Consider the following 14,555-nt stretch of genomic DNA (forward strand, 5'->3'; position numbering starts at 1 on the left):
GCTTCCTCTCTTCCTTCTCCCTTTTTCCCCTCTTTTCCAATCACTGCTCTCCCTCTTTCTTTTCTCCCCACTAACCTCCTCTTCTCTCCTCTTTAATCATCCATCCATCTATCTATCTCCATAGTGGTCTCTGTGTGTTGAACTGGTTGTCAGTGTGTGTATTTATGTACCATATTCTAGAAATGTCCGCTGAGGGACTGGAACTGTGATGTATCACTAGAGGCCCGTGATGTCATGATGATACTATACAGTATTTAATTGAATTCAAATGAAACTTGCCCCCAAACGAAGCTACGGGAGGTTTAACTTAGCTAATTAGACTGTACCCTTATCTATTAAGTTACATAAAAGCTACATGCCATGTAGCACTGCATTATTAAAGTCAATAATCCACCCTAGCCGTCTACTCACTGGATCTCAGACATCTTGTCCAGCAGGGTCTCTGCCACGGCCTTCTCCTTCATCTCCATGGGGATACGATCGGTGGGGTAGTGAGACTCCACCTCCATCAGCTCTGCCGCGTTAGGGGTCATACCCATCATCCTCTTCTGCCTGAGAGGGGGGCACAGCAGGAAGTAGCCCTTTAAGTATTTACATATCACACTATATAACTGTCATTAGTCTGACATCTATCGCTGAGGGCTAATTGGTACAAACATGTGCATGGGGAGCAACAAGAGAATGTGTTTAGGGCAGACACTATTTGAACCCAATGTTATCACTGGTGAGTCAATACAGTGGCTTGTGAAAGTATTCACCCCCCTTGGCATCTTTCCTATTTTGTTGAAGGTGCGGGGCTGGTTGCTTGGAAGTTGCTGCCTGGAACTGCTGCCAGAAGGACTGGGATCTGAATTTGGACGCTTGCCTCGAGAACACGGCTCCTATCTTGACCATTGGGTCTGTTGGCTCCGGGGAACCCTAGGTCTCTGCTTTGGCACTGTAGGCTTGTGGTACAGTGGCTTGCGAAAGTATTCACCCCCCTTGTTATTTTTCCTATTTTGGAATAGGGGTTTGTATCATTTGATATAGACAACATGCCTACCACTTTGAAGATGCAAAATATGTTTTTCTGGTGAAACAAACAAGAAATAAGACAAAGAAACAGAAAACTTGAGCGTGCATAACTATTCACCCCCCACCTAAAGTCAATACTTTGTAGAGCCACTTTTTGCAGCAATTACAGCTGCAAGTCTCTTGGGGTATGTCTCTATAAGCTTGGCACATCTAGCCACTGGGATTTTTGCCCATTCTTCAAGGCAAATCTGCTCCCTTCAAGTTGGATGGGTTCCGCTGGTGTACAGCAATCTTTAAGTCATACCACAGATTCTCAATTGGATTGAGGTCTGGGCTTTGACTAGGCCATTCCAAGACATTTAAATGTTTCCCCTTAAACCACTCGAGTGTTGCTTTAGCAGTATGCTTAGGGTCATTGTCCTGCTGGAAGGTGAACCTCCGTCCCAGTCTCAAATCTCTGGAAGACAGAAACAGGTTCCCCTCAAGAATTTTCCTGTATTTAGCACCATCCATCATTCCTTCAATTCTGACCAATTTCCCAGCCCCTGCCGATGAAAAACATCCCCACAGCATGATGCTGCCACCACCATGCTTTACTGTGGGGATGGTGTTCTTGGGGTGATGAGAGGTGTTGGGTTTGCGCCAGACATAGCGTTTTCCTTGATGGCCAAAAAGCTCAATTTTAGTCTCATCTGACCAGAGTACCTTCTTCCATATATTTGGGGAGTCTCCCACATGCCTTTTGGCGAACACCAAACATGTTTGCTTATTTTATTCTTTAAGCAATGGCTTTTTTCTGGCCACTCTTCCATAAAGCCCAGCTCTGTGGAGTGTACGGCTTAAAGTGGTCCTATGGACAGATACTCCAATCTCCGCTGTGGAGCTTTGCAGCTCCTTCAGGGTTATCTTTGGTCTCTTTGTTGCCTCTCTGATTAATGCCCTCCTTGCCTGGTCCGTGAGTTTTGGTGGGCGGCCCGCTCTTGGCAGGTTTGTTGTGGTGCCATATTCTTTCAATTTTTTAATAATGGATTGAATTGTGCTCCGTGGGATGTTCAAAGTTTCGGATATTTTTTTATAACCCAACCCTGATCTGTACTTCTCCACAACTTTGTCCCTGACCTGTTTGGAGAGCTCCTTGGTCTTCATGGTGCCGCTTGCTTGTTGGTGCCCCTTGCTTAGTGGTGTTGCAGATTCTGGGGCCTTTCAGAACAGGTGTATATATACTGAGATCATATGACAGATCATGTGACACTTAAATAAAGTCCACCTGTGTGCAATCTAACTAATTATGTGACTTCTGAAGGTAAATGGTTGCACCAGATATTATTTAGTGGCTTCATAGCAAAGGGGGTGAATACATATGCACGCACCACTTTTCCGTTACTTATTTCTTAGAATGTTTTGAAAAAATATATTTTTTTCATTTCACTTCACCAATTTGGACTATTTTGTGTATGTCCATTACATGAAATCCAAATAGAAATCCATTTAAATTACAGGTTGTAATGTAACAAAGTAGGAAAAACGCCAAGGGGGATGAATACTTTTGCAAGGCACTGTAGGTGCTGTTTCACTGGTTCCATAGATATGGCTGATTTTTAACAGGTCACTGCTGGTTCTATGGATGTGGGTGTGGTGTGGATGTGGATGTTCTATGGGTGTTGGTGTTCCCTGGGATGTGTCACCTGAAGTCTTCCAGCTGTCGCAGCACCTCTGGGACTTGAGCCAACTGGACATCCTGGACAAACTTCTTCTGCTGCTCCTCGCTGAGCAGGTCTGGTCTGGTACGGTCTGAGACAGAGAGAGAGATTACATACACAACATGCTTTATCCAGATAATGCTGAGTAGATCAGTGATGGAATAGCAGTATGACGGCTGCATGATCTAAAATCCTAAAAGAACGATTGTAGGAGGGCTTACCCAACTCAAACGATACATTGTGAGGGACTTGCACTCTGAGAATCTGTGTGGGTATAAGAGAAGGAGGGAGAGACATTTTTTATTTGACATAATGATTCACACTGACTTCCATGACACAATTTGTATAGAAATCTCAAACACTGCAGTACACCACAGTCACCACCAGATGACACTTGAATACCAATCCAAAAAAAAATGCAGGCAAGAGGAAAATGAGAAAACAGAAGTACAATTTCTACTCCATGAGTCTCTCTACCTCTGAATGTTCCAATGAACTTTCACTAAACTTATCCTTTTAGAATAGAGTGAGTGTAAAACAGAAAAAGTGATTCTTCCCAAAGGTCATTCCCACGACCTAAACAGGAAGTAGTGGGTCAGACGGAGAAAGTGTGACACACACTGAGTAGAGGGACAAAGAGAGAGAGAGGGGAGGGAGAAAGAGAGAAAGAGGAGAGAGACTCTGGTCAGATGAGCATAGCTTGCAATGTGAGTGTGAGTGTGCGAGAGGGAGAGCGAGAAAGACACACACACAGGGCGAGAGGAAGAGCGTTGCCCTATAAAAAAGGGGTACAGAGGGTATAACCGGACAAACGGCCAGTAGCAAGAAGAAGCACGGTACAGAACAGGTACTAAGTACGGTACAGAACAGTGAGGTGCCATTCTGGCTCTGGGTTCTACAATCGCTTCTTAGCTCCCTGTGTTTCTTGCACATACAGCGCCCTTGTCCAGGAAGCTGTTGTAGAAATCCACAAAATGCTTCTTGGTCTCTTTGGTACTGAGGTTCTTGAAGAGGTCAGCATGGAGGTAACACAACTGAGAGGGGGAGGGAGGGAGAGAGAGAGAGAGAGAAAAGAGAGAGAAAAATGAGGAAGGAAGCTAGAAGATGTGAGTACCACACACAAACTTGACCATTTTCTATAACACTATTAAGAAGGTAATTTATGCAGCCATATGCAGACGTTCTACAGCACATTGTGACACTCTGGAGGACAGATAGTCTGGTGTATATTCAAATACAGGTGCATCGCTAGCTACAGGGACAGGCATGGGGAAGTAGGGGGGTTGGGAGAGGGGTGAGGAGAGGGAGGCTGTCTGGGCTGTGGGGGTAACAGTACCTGGGTGGATCACGGTGTCTGCATGCAGAATAAAGGGAGAGACAGGCATGCTTAATATCACTGGAGATACATAGCAACACATGGAGCAGACACTCATCACTCACTAAGTACATAAACACCCAAACACACACCAGACGACACACACACACACACAGACACACCAGATGACACACACACACACACACACACACACTGCCCCCGGTCCTCTCCAGGTGCATTCGGGGGTCTGTAGTTCTCACCAGGGAGGAGCAGTCGAACTGCAGGATGACGTGCTGAAGGAAGACCAGCAGGTGGGTTGGCCTGCCCTTCACTAGCTCTATACTGGTGAAGTGACTGCTGTGGTCATCCACCATCTGGGATGGACAGAGAAAGAGGGGGCAGATTAGAAAACAGTAGATATATTGTGGGAGAGGTGAGGAAAAGAGGATGGAAGGAGGAGACAGTACAGAGTGAAGGAGAGATTAGATAGAGGACATTGGTGGACAGGGAATGACGAGTGTGAGAGGGACAGAGAGAAAGGTCAGAACAGATATGATCATTAATCCATTAGTGAGTCTATTGTTCAGTACAGTTCATTGTCATTAGGGAGTTACTCACAGGTTCCAGATCATTCTCAAAGTCTTCATCCTCAGCTCCGATGATGCTCATGGCTGGGTTAAACCACTGAGGCCCAAACGCTCCCCGCTACAGACAGAGACACAAAGATACAGTTAAACCACTGAGGCCCAAACGCTCCCCGCTACAGACAGAGACACAAAGATACAGTTAAACCACTGAGGCCCAAACGCTCCCCGCTACAGACAGAGTAGATCTGGGACAATAAACCGAAAATGATCGACACCGACCAGACCGATCACTTATCGCCGGCATTTTGCTGATATCGTTCATTACAATAAGTAGCCTATACTAGAAAATGTGAAGTTTGAAATGAAATAAGTTTGCTAATATGGGTGATTGTTTATGGGATAATTGATGGCTACAACCATCAAACTAGTAGTAGTAGTTTAAATAATTTTATTTTTAAACTGTGGTTCACATTAATGTTATGAACGTATAGTTATATTTATTGTTATCGCATCAATTCAGGCAATTTATTGCGATATGGATTTTTGGCAACATGAGGAGAGGACATTACCCCATCTGACACCACCACAACCTGCTGAGTGACACTACGAAAGTCAACCCACACCGACCTCAGGCCTCACCCACCACACCCACACACACACACTTACAGTCAAGAAGATGAGGGAGGAAACATATATAGGCTACCCCAGGGGTAGGCAACCCTGGTCCTGGAGTGCTGCAGGCCCTTCATGTTTTTGGTTTAACTGACCTGGAAGACCAGGTGTGTTGATTTTAGGCAATCACTGAACTGATCAATGAGCTCAGCTGGTCAGGTGTGGTGCCTAGTTGGGACAAAATCCTGCAGTACCTGCGGCACGCCAGGAACAGGGTTGCCGACCTCTGGGTTACCCTATAGGACCCCTTAATCTGACTACTAAAGCCTTGTTCACACTGCGGACCTTAATGCTCAAATCAGTTTTATTTTTCAAATCCGTTTTAGAATACTGACTGTCGAAACAGCAAGTTACAAGTGACCAAATCAGATGTGTTCAGACAGCAGTCATTAGCTGACATGGCCAAGCTAGTTGTCATAGTAACGACTGGTGTGTGGCGGTGGTGTAGCAAATATATTTATAACTAAACCAAGATAGACCACAGCCTGCCATTTCAAATGGAAACAAATTAGTCATAGTGGGTAGAACAAGCAAGGAGGTGGGCAGAGCCAAGCACAAGCTAGCGAGATCCTATTGGCGTGTTCTAGCATACATTTGCATATTTCCGTTACGGAACGCCTACTCTGTGAAGTGCGCGTGTGCAATAACTCAATTCACCTTTGCACTCGTTCTAAAAAAAGCAATTTGTTTCTTCCATTTGCGAATAATCGCACCAACTGTTGTCACCTTCTCACCAAGCTGCTTGGTGACGGTCTTGTAGCCCATTCCAGCCTTGTGTAGGTCTACAATCTTGTCCCTGACATCCTTGGAGAGCTCTTTGGTCTTGCTTCTGTGGACAGGTGTCTTTTATACAGGTAACAAGCTGAGATTAGGAGCACTCCCTTTAAGAGTGTGCTCCTAATCTCAGCTCGTTACCTGTATAAAAGACACCTGGGAGCCAGAAATCTTTCTGATTGAGAGGGGGTCAAATACTTATTTCCCTCATTAAAATGCAAATCAATTTATAACATTTTTGACATGCGTTTTTCTGGATTTTTTTGTTGTTATTCTGTCTCTCACTGTTCAAATAAATGTGGCTTGAAACATCTGATTCCATCTGCTTTTTGGCTGTTGAGACCGCAGGAAGAATAACAGATTCGAATCAGATGTGACTCAAATCCACATTTTTGGCATTTCAAACTGCCAATGTGAACAAGGCTTTACCGTGAACAAGGCTTTACAGACATCAGCTCATGGGACAGGCACGTTAAACTCAGGTCCAAGGCAAAGAGTTGGGGGGAGTCTATTACGGTTAGAGTGTTTGGATGGACTCTATGGTAAGAGCTTTTTGGGGGGGGACTATGGTGGTAGTATGGGGTCTACTGCAAAACAACACATTTCACTGCAACTATCCGGTGTATGTGACAATTAAACATTTTATTTACACTGGTTAGGGAGGGGGTCTACTCTGGTTAGAGAGAGGGTCTACTCTGGTTAGTGAAGGGGTCTATTATGGTTAGGGAGGGGGTCTACTCTGGTTAGGGAGGGGGTCTACTCTGGTTAGGGAGGGGGTCTATTATGGTTAAGGAGGGGGTCTACTCTGGTTAGGGAGGGGTCTACTCTGGTTAGGGAGGGTCTATTATGGTTAGGGAGGGGGTCTACTCTGGTTAGGGAGGGGGTCTACTCTGGTTAGGGAGGGGGTCTACTCTGGTTAGGGAGGGGGTCTACTCTGGTTAGGGAGGGGGTCTATTATGGTTAGGGAGGGGGTCTACTCTGGTTAGGGAGGGGTCTACTCTGGTTAGGGAGGGGGTCTATTATGGTTAGGGAGGGGGTCTACTCTGGTTAGGGAGGGGGTCTACTCTGGTTAGGGAGGGGGTCTACTCTGGTTAGGGAGGGGGTCTACTCTGGTTAGGGAGGGGGTCTACTCTGGTTAGGGGAGGGGTCTACTCTGGTTAGGGAGGGGGTCTACTCTGGTTAGGGAGGGGGTCTATTATGGTTAGGGAGGGGGTCTACTCTGGTTAGGGAGGGGTCTACTCTGGTTAGGGAGGGGGTCTATTATGGTTAGGGAGGGGGTCTACTCTGGTTAGGGAGGGGGTCTACTCTGGTTAGGGAGGGGGTCTACTCTGGTTAGGGAGGGGTCTATTATGGTTAGGGAGGGGTCTACTCTGGTTAGGGAGGGGGTCTACTCTGGTTAGGGAGGGGGTCTACTCTGGTTAGGGAGGGGGTCTACTCTGGTTAGGGAGGGGTCTACTCTGGTTAGGGAGGGGGTCTACTCTGGTTAGGGAGGGGGTCTACTCTGGTTAGTGAAGGGGTCTACTCTGGTTAGTGAAGGGGTCTATTATGGTTAGGGAGGTGGTCTATTATGGTTAGGGAGGGGGTCTACTCTGGTTAGGGAGTGGGTCTACTCTGGTTAGGGAGGGGGTCTATTATGGTTAGGGAGTGGGTCTACTCTGATTAGGGAGGGGGTCTATTATGGTTAGGGAGTGAGTCTACTCTGATTAGGGAGGGGGTCTATTATGGTTAGGGAGTGGGTCTACTCTGATTAGGGAGGGGGTATATTATGTTAGGGAGTGGGTCTATTATGGTTAGGGAGTGGGTCTACTCTGGTTAGGGAGGGGGTCTACTCTGGTTAGGGAGGGGGTCTACTCTGGTTAGGGAGGGGGTCTACTCTGGTTAGTGAAGGGGTCTACTCTGGTTAGGGAGGGGGTCTATTATGGTTAGGGCCTTTGCTTGCTTATCACGACAGGTCATTACTGACGCAATTGACTGCAAGAAAATAAAGGGGCCAATTTGAATTCTCCAATCAATTTTTAGAGAATGGCTAAATATCTAGCACCATTAAAATCAAGGAGTGTTTGACTAATTAAGTAGAATCAAGGTGCTTTCTGCAAATCACAAATTCCTCTTCCTCCAGGCTCCTCTGAAACATTTAGATTTGGGATCGTGGCTTGGAGGGAGTTAGAGAGAGGGATAAATATTTTAACCCAAGGGAAACAGTTGGACATGGCTTGCCAAAACCCAGTTTACAGCTGAGCATTCAACAAAGTTTAATCAAGCCTGAGCCAATAATGCCCTGAGGGAGATGGGTCCCCATGAGAACTCTGTCCAGAAACAACCCCCAACCCCATCCCTTGGACTCTACCCCTAGTCCCTAGGTTACACCTTCAGTATTTGCTGATCTGTAGACTGTAGGAATGGAATAGATGTAGTCTAAGCAATCTGGCAGAAGCGCAGAACCTAAACCCAATTCGAAGGTAGAGCCAAATTGCTTACACATATCCAACACCACTTCAGATCTCCAAACACAGAAGGGGTAGGGACTAGGAATTGTTTGTAATACAACGGAGGGAGATGGAATTGCCCTTAAGTCACAGGAGTGGACCCCCGCTCTGCATTCATCCTCGAGTCCATAGTTAGTCAGGCTCCTAGAAGCCACCAGTGAGCACCCTGACACAGTGACACCATCACCATTGTCCAGCCCCAAGTCAAGTCACTACTGAGAAGATCTTTAAACGCCTGTGTGAGTGAGGATGTGGGCAGGTGGGTGTGGGACGTGAAAGTGTAAACTCGTTTTTGTTTTTGTAGAAAGAGTACAGCGTATCTAGATGACGTGAGGCGAGATGGTAGCAAATGTGTGTTCGGTTTGAGAGTGAGGTTAGGTAAGTGACAGAGACTGAAATGGCACATTGTCTTGTAAGGGGAAGTGGTGTTGCTGGTATGAGTTCAAAGAGGCATTAGAGGTCAAGAAGGAGAGAGATGGAAAAATGGAGTTGGAGGAGAGAAAATGTGGTCATTCACGGTCATGTGTAGAGGTAAGTAAACCAGGGAACTGAGTGGAATGCACAAACGTGCACAAACATGCACATAGAGTAGGGTGCAATAATCCCACACACCAGTTGGTAAACCTTCCCCTCGGCACCACACATACCGACCACCGCTGTTAGTAGCCTGAATCAACCAATGCCCTGGCTGCACTTACAGTAATGCTTTTTCACCAGACACTTCTGCCAAATGCTATGCGCAATTAGCCTGGGGACGAGGTGACATGTAAAGTAAAGTAACACTGCTGCAGTAGCCCATCATTTACCCAATCGTACGGTTACATCACCATGGCTACCACAGTGGATGAAGGTGCGTACTGCTGCCTGGTGGAACTATGAAATGCTGTCACATTAAGTAGTATCCCCCACTCCAGTGCAGACAGGGGGAGTTTGCTGTTACAGACAGTGTTGGGATACTATAGCTAGCCTAAATCTGAGAGGGTCTGTGTGGGAGTGTCCCCTCTACTCTCCTCTCCTGACATATTGAACATTCCACAGCATGGCGCCAGACTACACGTGTCTCCTTCCCTTCTCGTCTCCTTCCCTTCTTCTCGTCCCGATACATGAAAGGGCTGGATGGGGCCGTTCTGACATTGAGGAAAGGAGACAAGGAGAGATAAACTACAACAAGACTATTGGGACGTGACTTGGTGAGGAAAGGAGACAAGGTAAGGAAGTTGATTTGGCCCATTATTGGGACATGGCCCAGAAGAGCAGGAGAGCCCTGGAGCTCCTGAGGAGGCAGCTGTGCTACTCCTCCCACCCTCCTCCTCCACCTCCCCTCCTCCCCTCTCCTCCACCTCCTCTTCTACCTCTTGTCACATTCCAACAATAATTAGCTAGGTGTCAGCTGGCATCAATCTATTGATAGCTATCGAGCGTACGTGCCTCTGTACATGAGTGTTTCTGTGTGTTAATGTGCAGGGGCTTGTGTGTGTGTCTGTATTATAAAGGACCTGTTACAACTCCTATCTCCATTTTCACTTGAAACAAATGAATATGATGGTTATTCAACAAGTTATTTTTTCATAGTTCCACCAGGCAGGTCAGTGTGAGAGGGTTGTATTAATAACCACTGAGTCACTGTTACACCAGCTCTAACAACAAGACCCCAAGCCCCATTGTGTAACCGTTTGAATAAACAACCACCCAGCGTGTCACCATTTACACAACCAATAATAACGCAGGACACTAAGGGGCCAAACGATGACCTCACCCCACTGTGATCTTCTTCACTGTCCATACCACAGTGGGAGAGGCTGATACATGTCAATCAAGCTTCTTCAATGACAGTCACATTACAGTGACTGTCAGTCAGAGCAGTTTGTGGCAGGCAGTCAGAATCAGAATATAACATATAGCATATACATTCTAGTGGTATGGTGCCAGCCAATGCCCACTAAGAGTAGAGCATCACAGACCGCTGGGGTTCAGATAATGCCAACCAGAGCCAACTGGCACAACACTTTAGAGGGATTAAGCCTAAAACAGACCCTTATGTGACTGGTGAGAGTCATATAGTACTGTACAAATAAAAGCAACCAAGAGAGTGAGGGGTTCTACAGTATCTATCAATCATAGAAGCCAGTCTTTCATCCCATCTGAAAATATAAAGTAGGTGCATTTCTAAGTACCAAACGTCCATTCATTGTGTCAGCTTAGGTCTCTCTTCACCCCAAACACCCGGTCCCACACAATAGTCTGTGTCCCGTCCCCTGTGCCACTATAACAGCATGGCCCTGAAATAGAGCAGAGCCCTAATGGCAGCTAGCTGTGTTTGTGCTCTTTTTATCTGGCCTTCTCATCAGGCTGGGCTTCATTACACTGAATGAGTCAGGGATTCTCTGGGGTCCTACGGCCCCGGCCGGGCTCCGAGGGGGTGTCCCCAGAGGCGCCTGAGTAGAAAAGGAGACAGATAGGAAGTGGGTGTAATTTCCTCAGGAAACGATCAGAGCCATTTCCTGTTCAACCTGTCTGCAAGAGTCATGTCGAGAGATCGAGAGAGCGAAAGAGAGAGAAGACGAGAGAGAGAGAGAAAGGACAGGAGGGATGAGGAAGAGGGGGAGGGGAGGATAGAAGAGGAGGAGAGGAGGAAGAGGAGGAGGAAGGAGAGAAGAGAGAGAGAGAGAGAGAGAGAGAGAGAGGGGAGTAATGGGGTACAATATGAGAGAAAGAAAGCTAGAAAGAGGAAGGGTGGAGCATGGCAGGGAAGAACAAGGTCAGGGGTCAGATTAAGAAGTGACATCCTTCTCTTTATTTGAACGGTGCTCATCACCTCTGTCACTCAGAAGAGGAAGTTGGCAAACCTCACATGAACGAAACAAAAAAGAACGATGATTGAGAAACCAAGAGAGGAGTCGAGGACACGTGGGTAAAACTGAGATAAGGTGTGAGAACCAAAGTAAGGCCCTAGTCCTGCTGCCAGCCTGCACCAGACTGACTGATAAACAGAAAGACCAGGGGAAGAGGCCTGGGGTAGGAAAGGAGAAGAAGGAGACCAATGAAAGAGAAGGCTAAATCTAAAATAAATTATAGAGTCATTTGAAGTACTTCACAACTAACTTTAGACTAAAAACACATTATTCGCTGCTTAGGCTAATTTATAACTAAATATAGCTATAGTATATATTTTGGCAACTAGTCTACATGCTTCCAAACACTGATCACATAGTTTTGACAGTATCTGATAGGTTCCTTAACAGCTCACATTGAACCAGTTCAGACAGTGAAAATAGCCCTGGGCATTTCTGTCTAAAGCAACATGTGTGGGATGTGTGTGTGTGTGTGAGTGAGGTGTGTGTGTTTTGGGCAATGCAGGGTTAGGCAAGGCCTGAGGTGTGAAATTCCTGGGCGACTCAGGTTAATGAAGGATAATCATTCAGAGATGCCAACTGTTTCAACACCACCGTGGTCAACACATTTACACCACCGCTGCAGATTACACACTACACTCCAGATTAGATACATTGATATTCCAACTGCATGTGAGATTAGGGATTACATAGGTACAGAACATTACCCAAATGACTCATATATATATATATATACAGTGGGGAAAAAAAGTATTTAGTCAGCCACCAATTGTGCAAGTTCTCCCACTTAAAAAGATGAGAGAGGCCTGTAATTTTCATCATAGGTACACGTCAACTATGACAGACAAAATGAGGGAAAAAAATCCAGAAAATCACATTGTAGGATTTTTTATGAATTTATTTGCAAATTATGGTGGAAAATAAGTATTTGGTCAACAACAAAAGTTTCTCAATACTTTGTTATATACCCTTTGTTGGCAATGACACAGGTCAAACGTTTTCTGTAAGTCTTCACAAGGTTTTTCACACACTGTTGCTGGTATTTTGGCCCATTCCTCCATGCAGATCTCCTCTAGAGCAGTGATGTTTTGGGGCTGTCGCTGGGCAACACGACTTTCAACTCCCTCCAAAGATTTTCTATGGGGTTGAGATCTGGAGACTGGCTAGGCCATTCCAGGACCTTGAAATGCTTCTTCACGAAGCCACTCCTTCGTTGCCGGGCGGTGTGTTTGGGATCATTGTCATGCTGAAAGACCCAGCCACGTTTCATCTTCAATGCCCTTGCTGATGGAAGGAGGTTTTCACTCAAAATCACATGATAAATGGCCCCATTCATTCTTTCCTTTCACGGATCAGTCGTCCTGGTCCCTTTGCAGAAAAACAGCCCCAAAGCATGATGTTTCCACCCCATGCTTCACAGTAGGTATGGTGTTCTTTGGATGCAACTCAGCATTCTTTGTCCTCCAAACACGACAAGTTCTATTTTGGTTTCATCTGACCATATGACATATGACATTCTCCCAATCCTCTTCTGGATCATCCAAATGCACTCTAGCAAACTTCAGACGGGCCTGGACATGTACTGGCTTAAGCGGGGACACGTCTGCACTGCAGGATTTGAGTCCCTTGCGGCGTAGTGTGTTACTGATGGTAGGCTTTGTTACTTTGGTCCCAGCTCTCTGCAGGTCATTCACTAGGTCCCCCGTGTGGTTCTGGGATTTTGCTCACCGTTCTTGTGATCATTTTGACCCCACGGGGTGAGATCTTGCGTGGAGCCCAGATCGAGGAGATTATAAGTGGTCTTGTATGTCTTCCATTTCCTAATAATTGCTCCCACAGTTGATTTCTTCAAACCAAGCTGCTTACCTATTGCAGATTCAGTCTTCCAGCCTGGTGCAGGTCTACAATTTTGTTTCTGGTGTCCTTTGACAGCTCTTTGGTCTTGGCCATAGTGGAGTTTGGAGTGTGACTGTTTGAGGTTGTGGACAGGTGTCTTTTATACTGATAACAAGTTCAAACAGGTGCCATTAATACAGGTAGCAGTGGAGGACAGAGAAACCTCTTAAAGAAGAAGTTACAGGTCTGTGGAGCCAGAAATCTTGCTTGTTTGTAGGTGACCAAATACTTATTTTCCACCATAATTTGCAAATAAATTCATTAAAAATCCTACAATTTGATTTTCTGGATTTTTCTTCTTCAATTTGTCTGTCATAGTTGACGTGTACCTATGATGAAAATGACAGGCCTCTCTCATCTTTTTTAAGTGGGAGAACTTGCACAATTGGTGGCTGACTAAATACTTTTTTAGTAGTATTTAGTCAGCCACCAATTGTGCAAGTTCTCCCACATAAAAAGATGAGAGAGGCCTGTAATTTTCATCATAGGTACACGTCAACTATGACAGACAATTTGAGAAAAAAATCCAGAAAATCACTGTGTATGATTTTTAATGAATTTATTTGCAAATTATGGTGGAAAATAAGTATTTGGTCACCTACAAACAAGGAAGATTTCTGGCTCTCATAGACCTGTAACTTCTTATTTAAGAGGCTCCTCTGTCTTCCACTCGCTACCTGTATTAATGGCACCTGTTTGAACTTGTTATCAGTATAAAAGACACCTGTCCACAACCTCAAACAGTCACACTTCAAACTCCACTTTGGCCAAGACCAAAGAGCTGTCAAAGGACACCAGAAACAAAATTGTAGACCTGCACCAGGCTGGGAAGGCTGAATCTGCAATAGGTGAAGCAGCTTGGTTTGAAGAAATCAACTGTGGGAGCAATTATTAGGAAATGGAAGACATACAAGACCACTGATAATCTCCTCGATCTGGGGCTCCACGCAAGATCTCACCCCGTGGGGTCAAAATGATCACAAGAACGGTGAGCAAAATCCCAGAACCACACGGGGGACCTAGTGAATGACCTACAGAGAGCTGGGACCAAAGTAAAAGCCTACCATCAGTAACACACTATGCTGCCAGGGACTCAAATCCTGCAGTGCAAGACGTGTCCCCCTGCTTAAGCCAGTACATGTCCAGGCCCGTCTGAAGTTGACTAGAGTGCATTTGGATGATCCAGAAGAGGATTGGGAGAATGTCATATGGTCAGATGAAACCAAAATAGAACTTTTTGGTAAAAAACTCAACTTGTC

At 45.7% G+C, this 14,555-nt stretch overlaps 1 protein-coding gene across 1 annotated transcript in view; it reads right to left on the minus strand.

Moving 5' to 3' along the window:
* The window catches only part of LOC121542859 (rho guanine nucleotide exchange factor 1), a gene marked incomplete at its 5' end in the record, with an annotated part of 30,832 nt that overhangs the window by 10,851 nt on the left and 5,426 nt on the right, over window positions 1–14,555 (minus strand). The window contains 6 exons of the mRNA XM_045218203.1: window positions 412–552; window positions 2,700–2,805; window positions 2,936–2,978; window positions 3,650–3,748; window positions 4,290–4,403; window positions 4,648–4,734. Of these exons, the coding sequence (XP_045074138.1) occupies window positions 412–552; window positions 2,700–2,805; window positions 2,936–2,978; window positions 3,650–3,748; window positions 4,290–4,403; window positions 4,648–4,734 (590 nt within the window). The remainder of the gene's footprint in view (window positions 1–411; window positions 553–2,699; window positions 2,806–2,935; window positions 2,979–3,649; window positions 3,749–4,289; window positions 4,404–4,647; window positions 4,735–14,555) is intronic.

The sequence above is a fragment of the Coregonus clupeaformis genome, unplaced genomic scaffold (assembly GCF_020615455.1).
Source record: "Coregonus clupeaformis isolate EN_2021a unplaced genomic scaffold, ASM2061545v1 scaf1438, whole genome shotgun sequence".
NCBI lineage: Eukaryota > Metazoa > Chordata > Actinopteri > Salmoniformes > Salmonidae > Coregonus > Coregonus clupeaformis.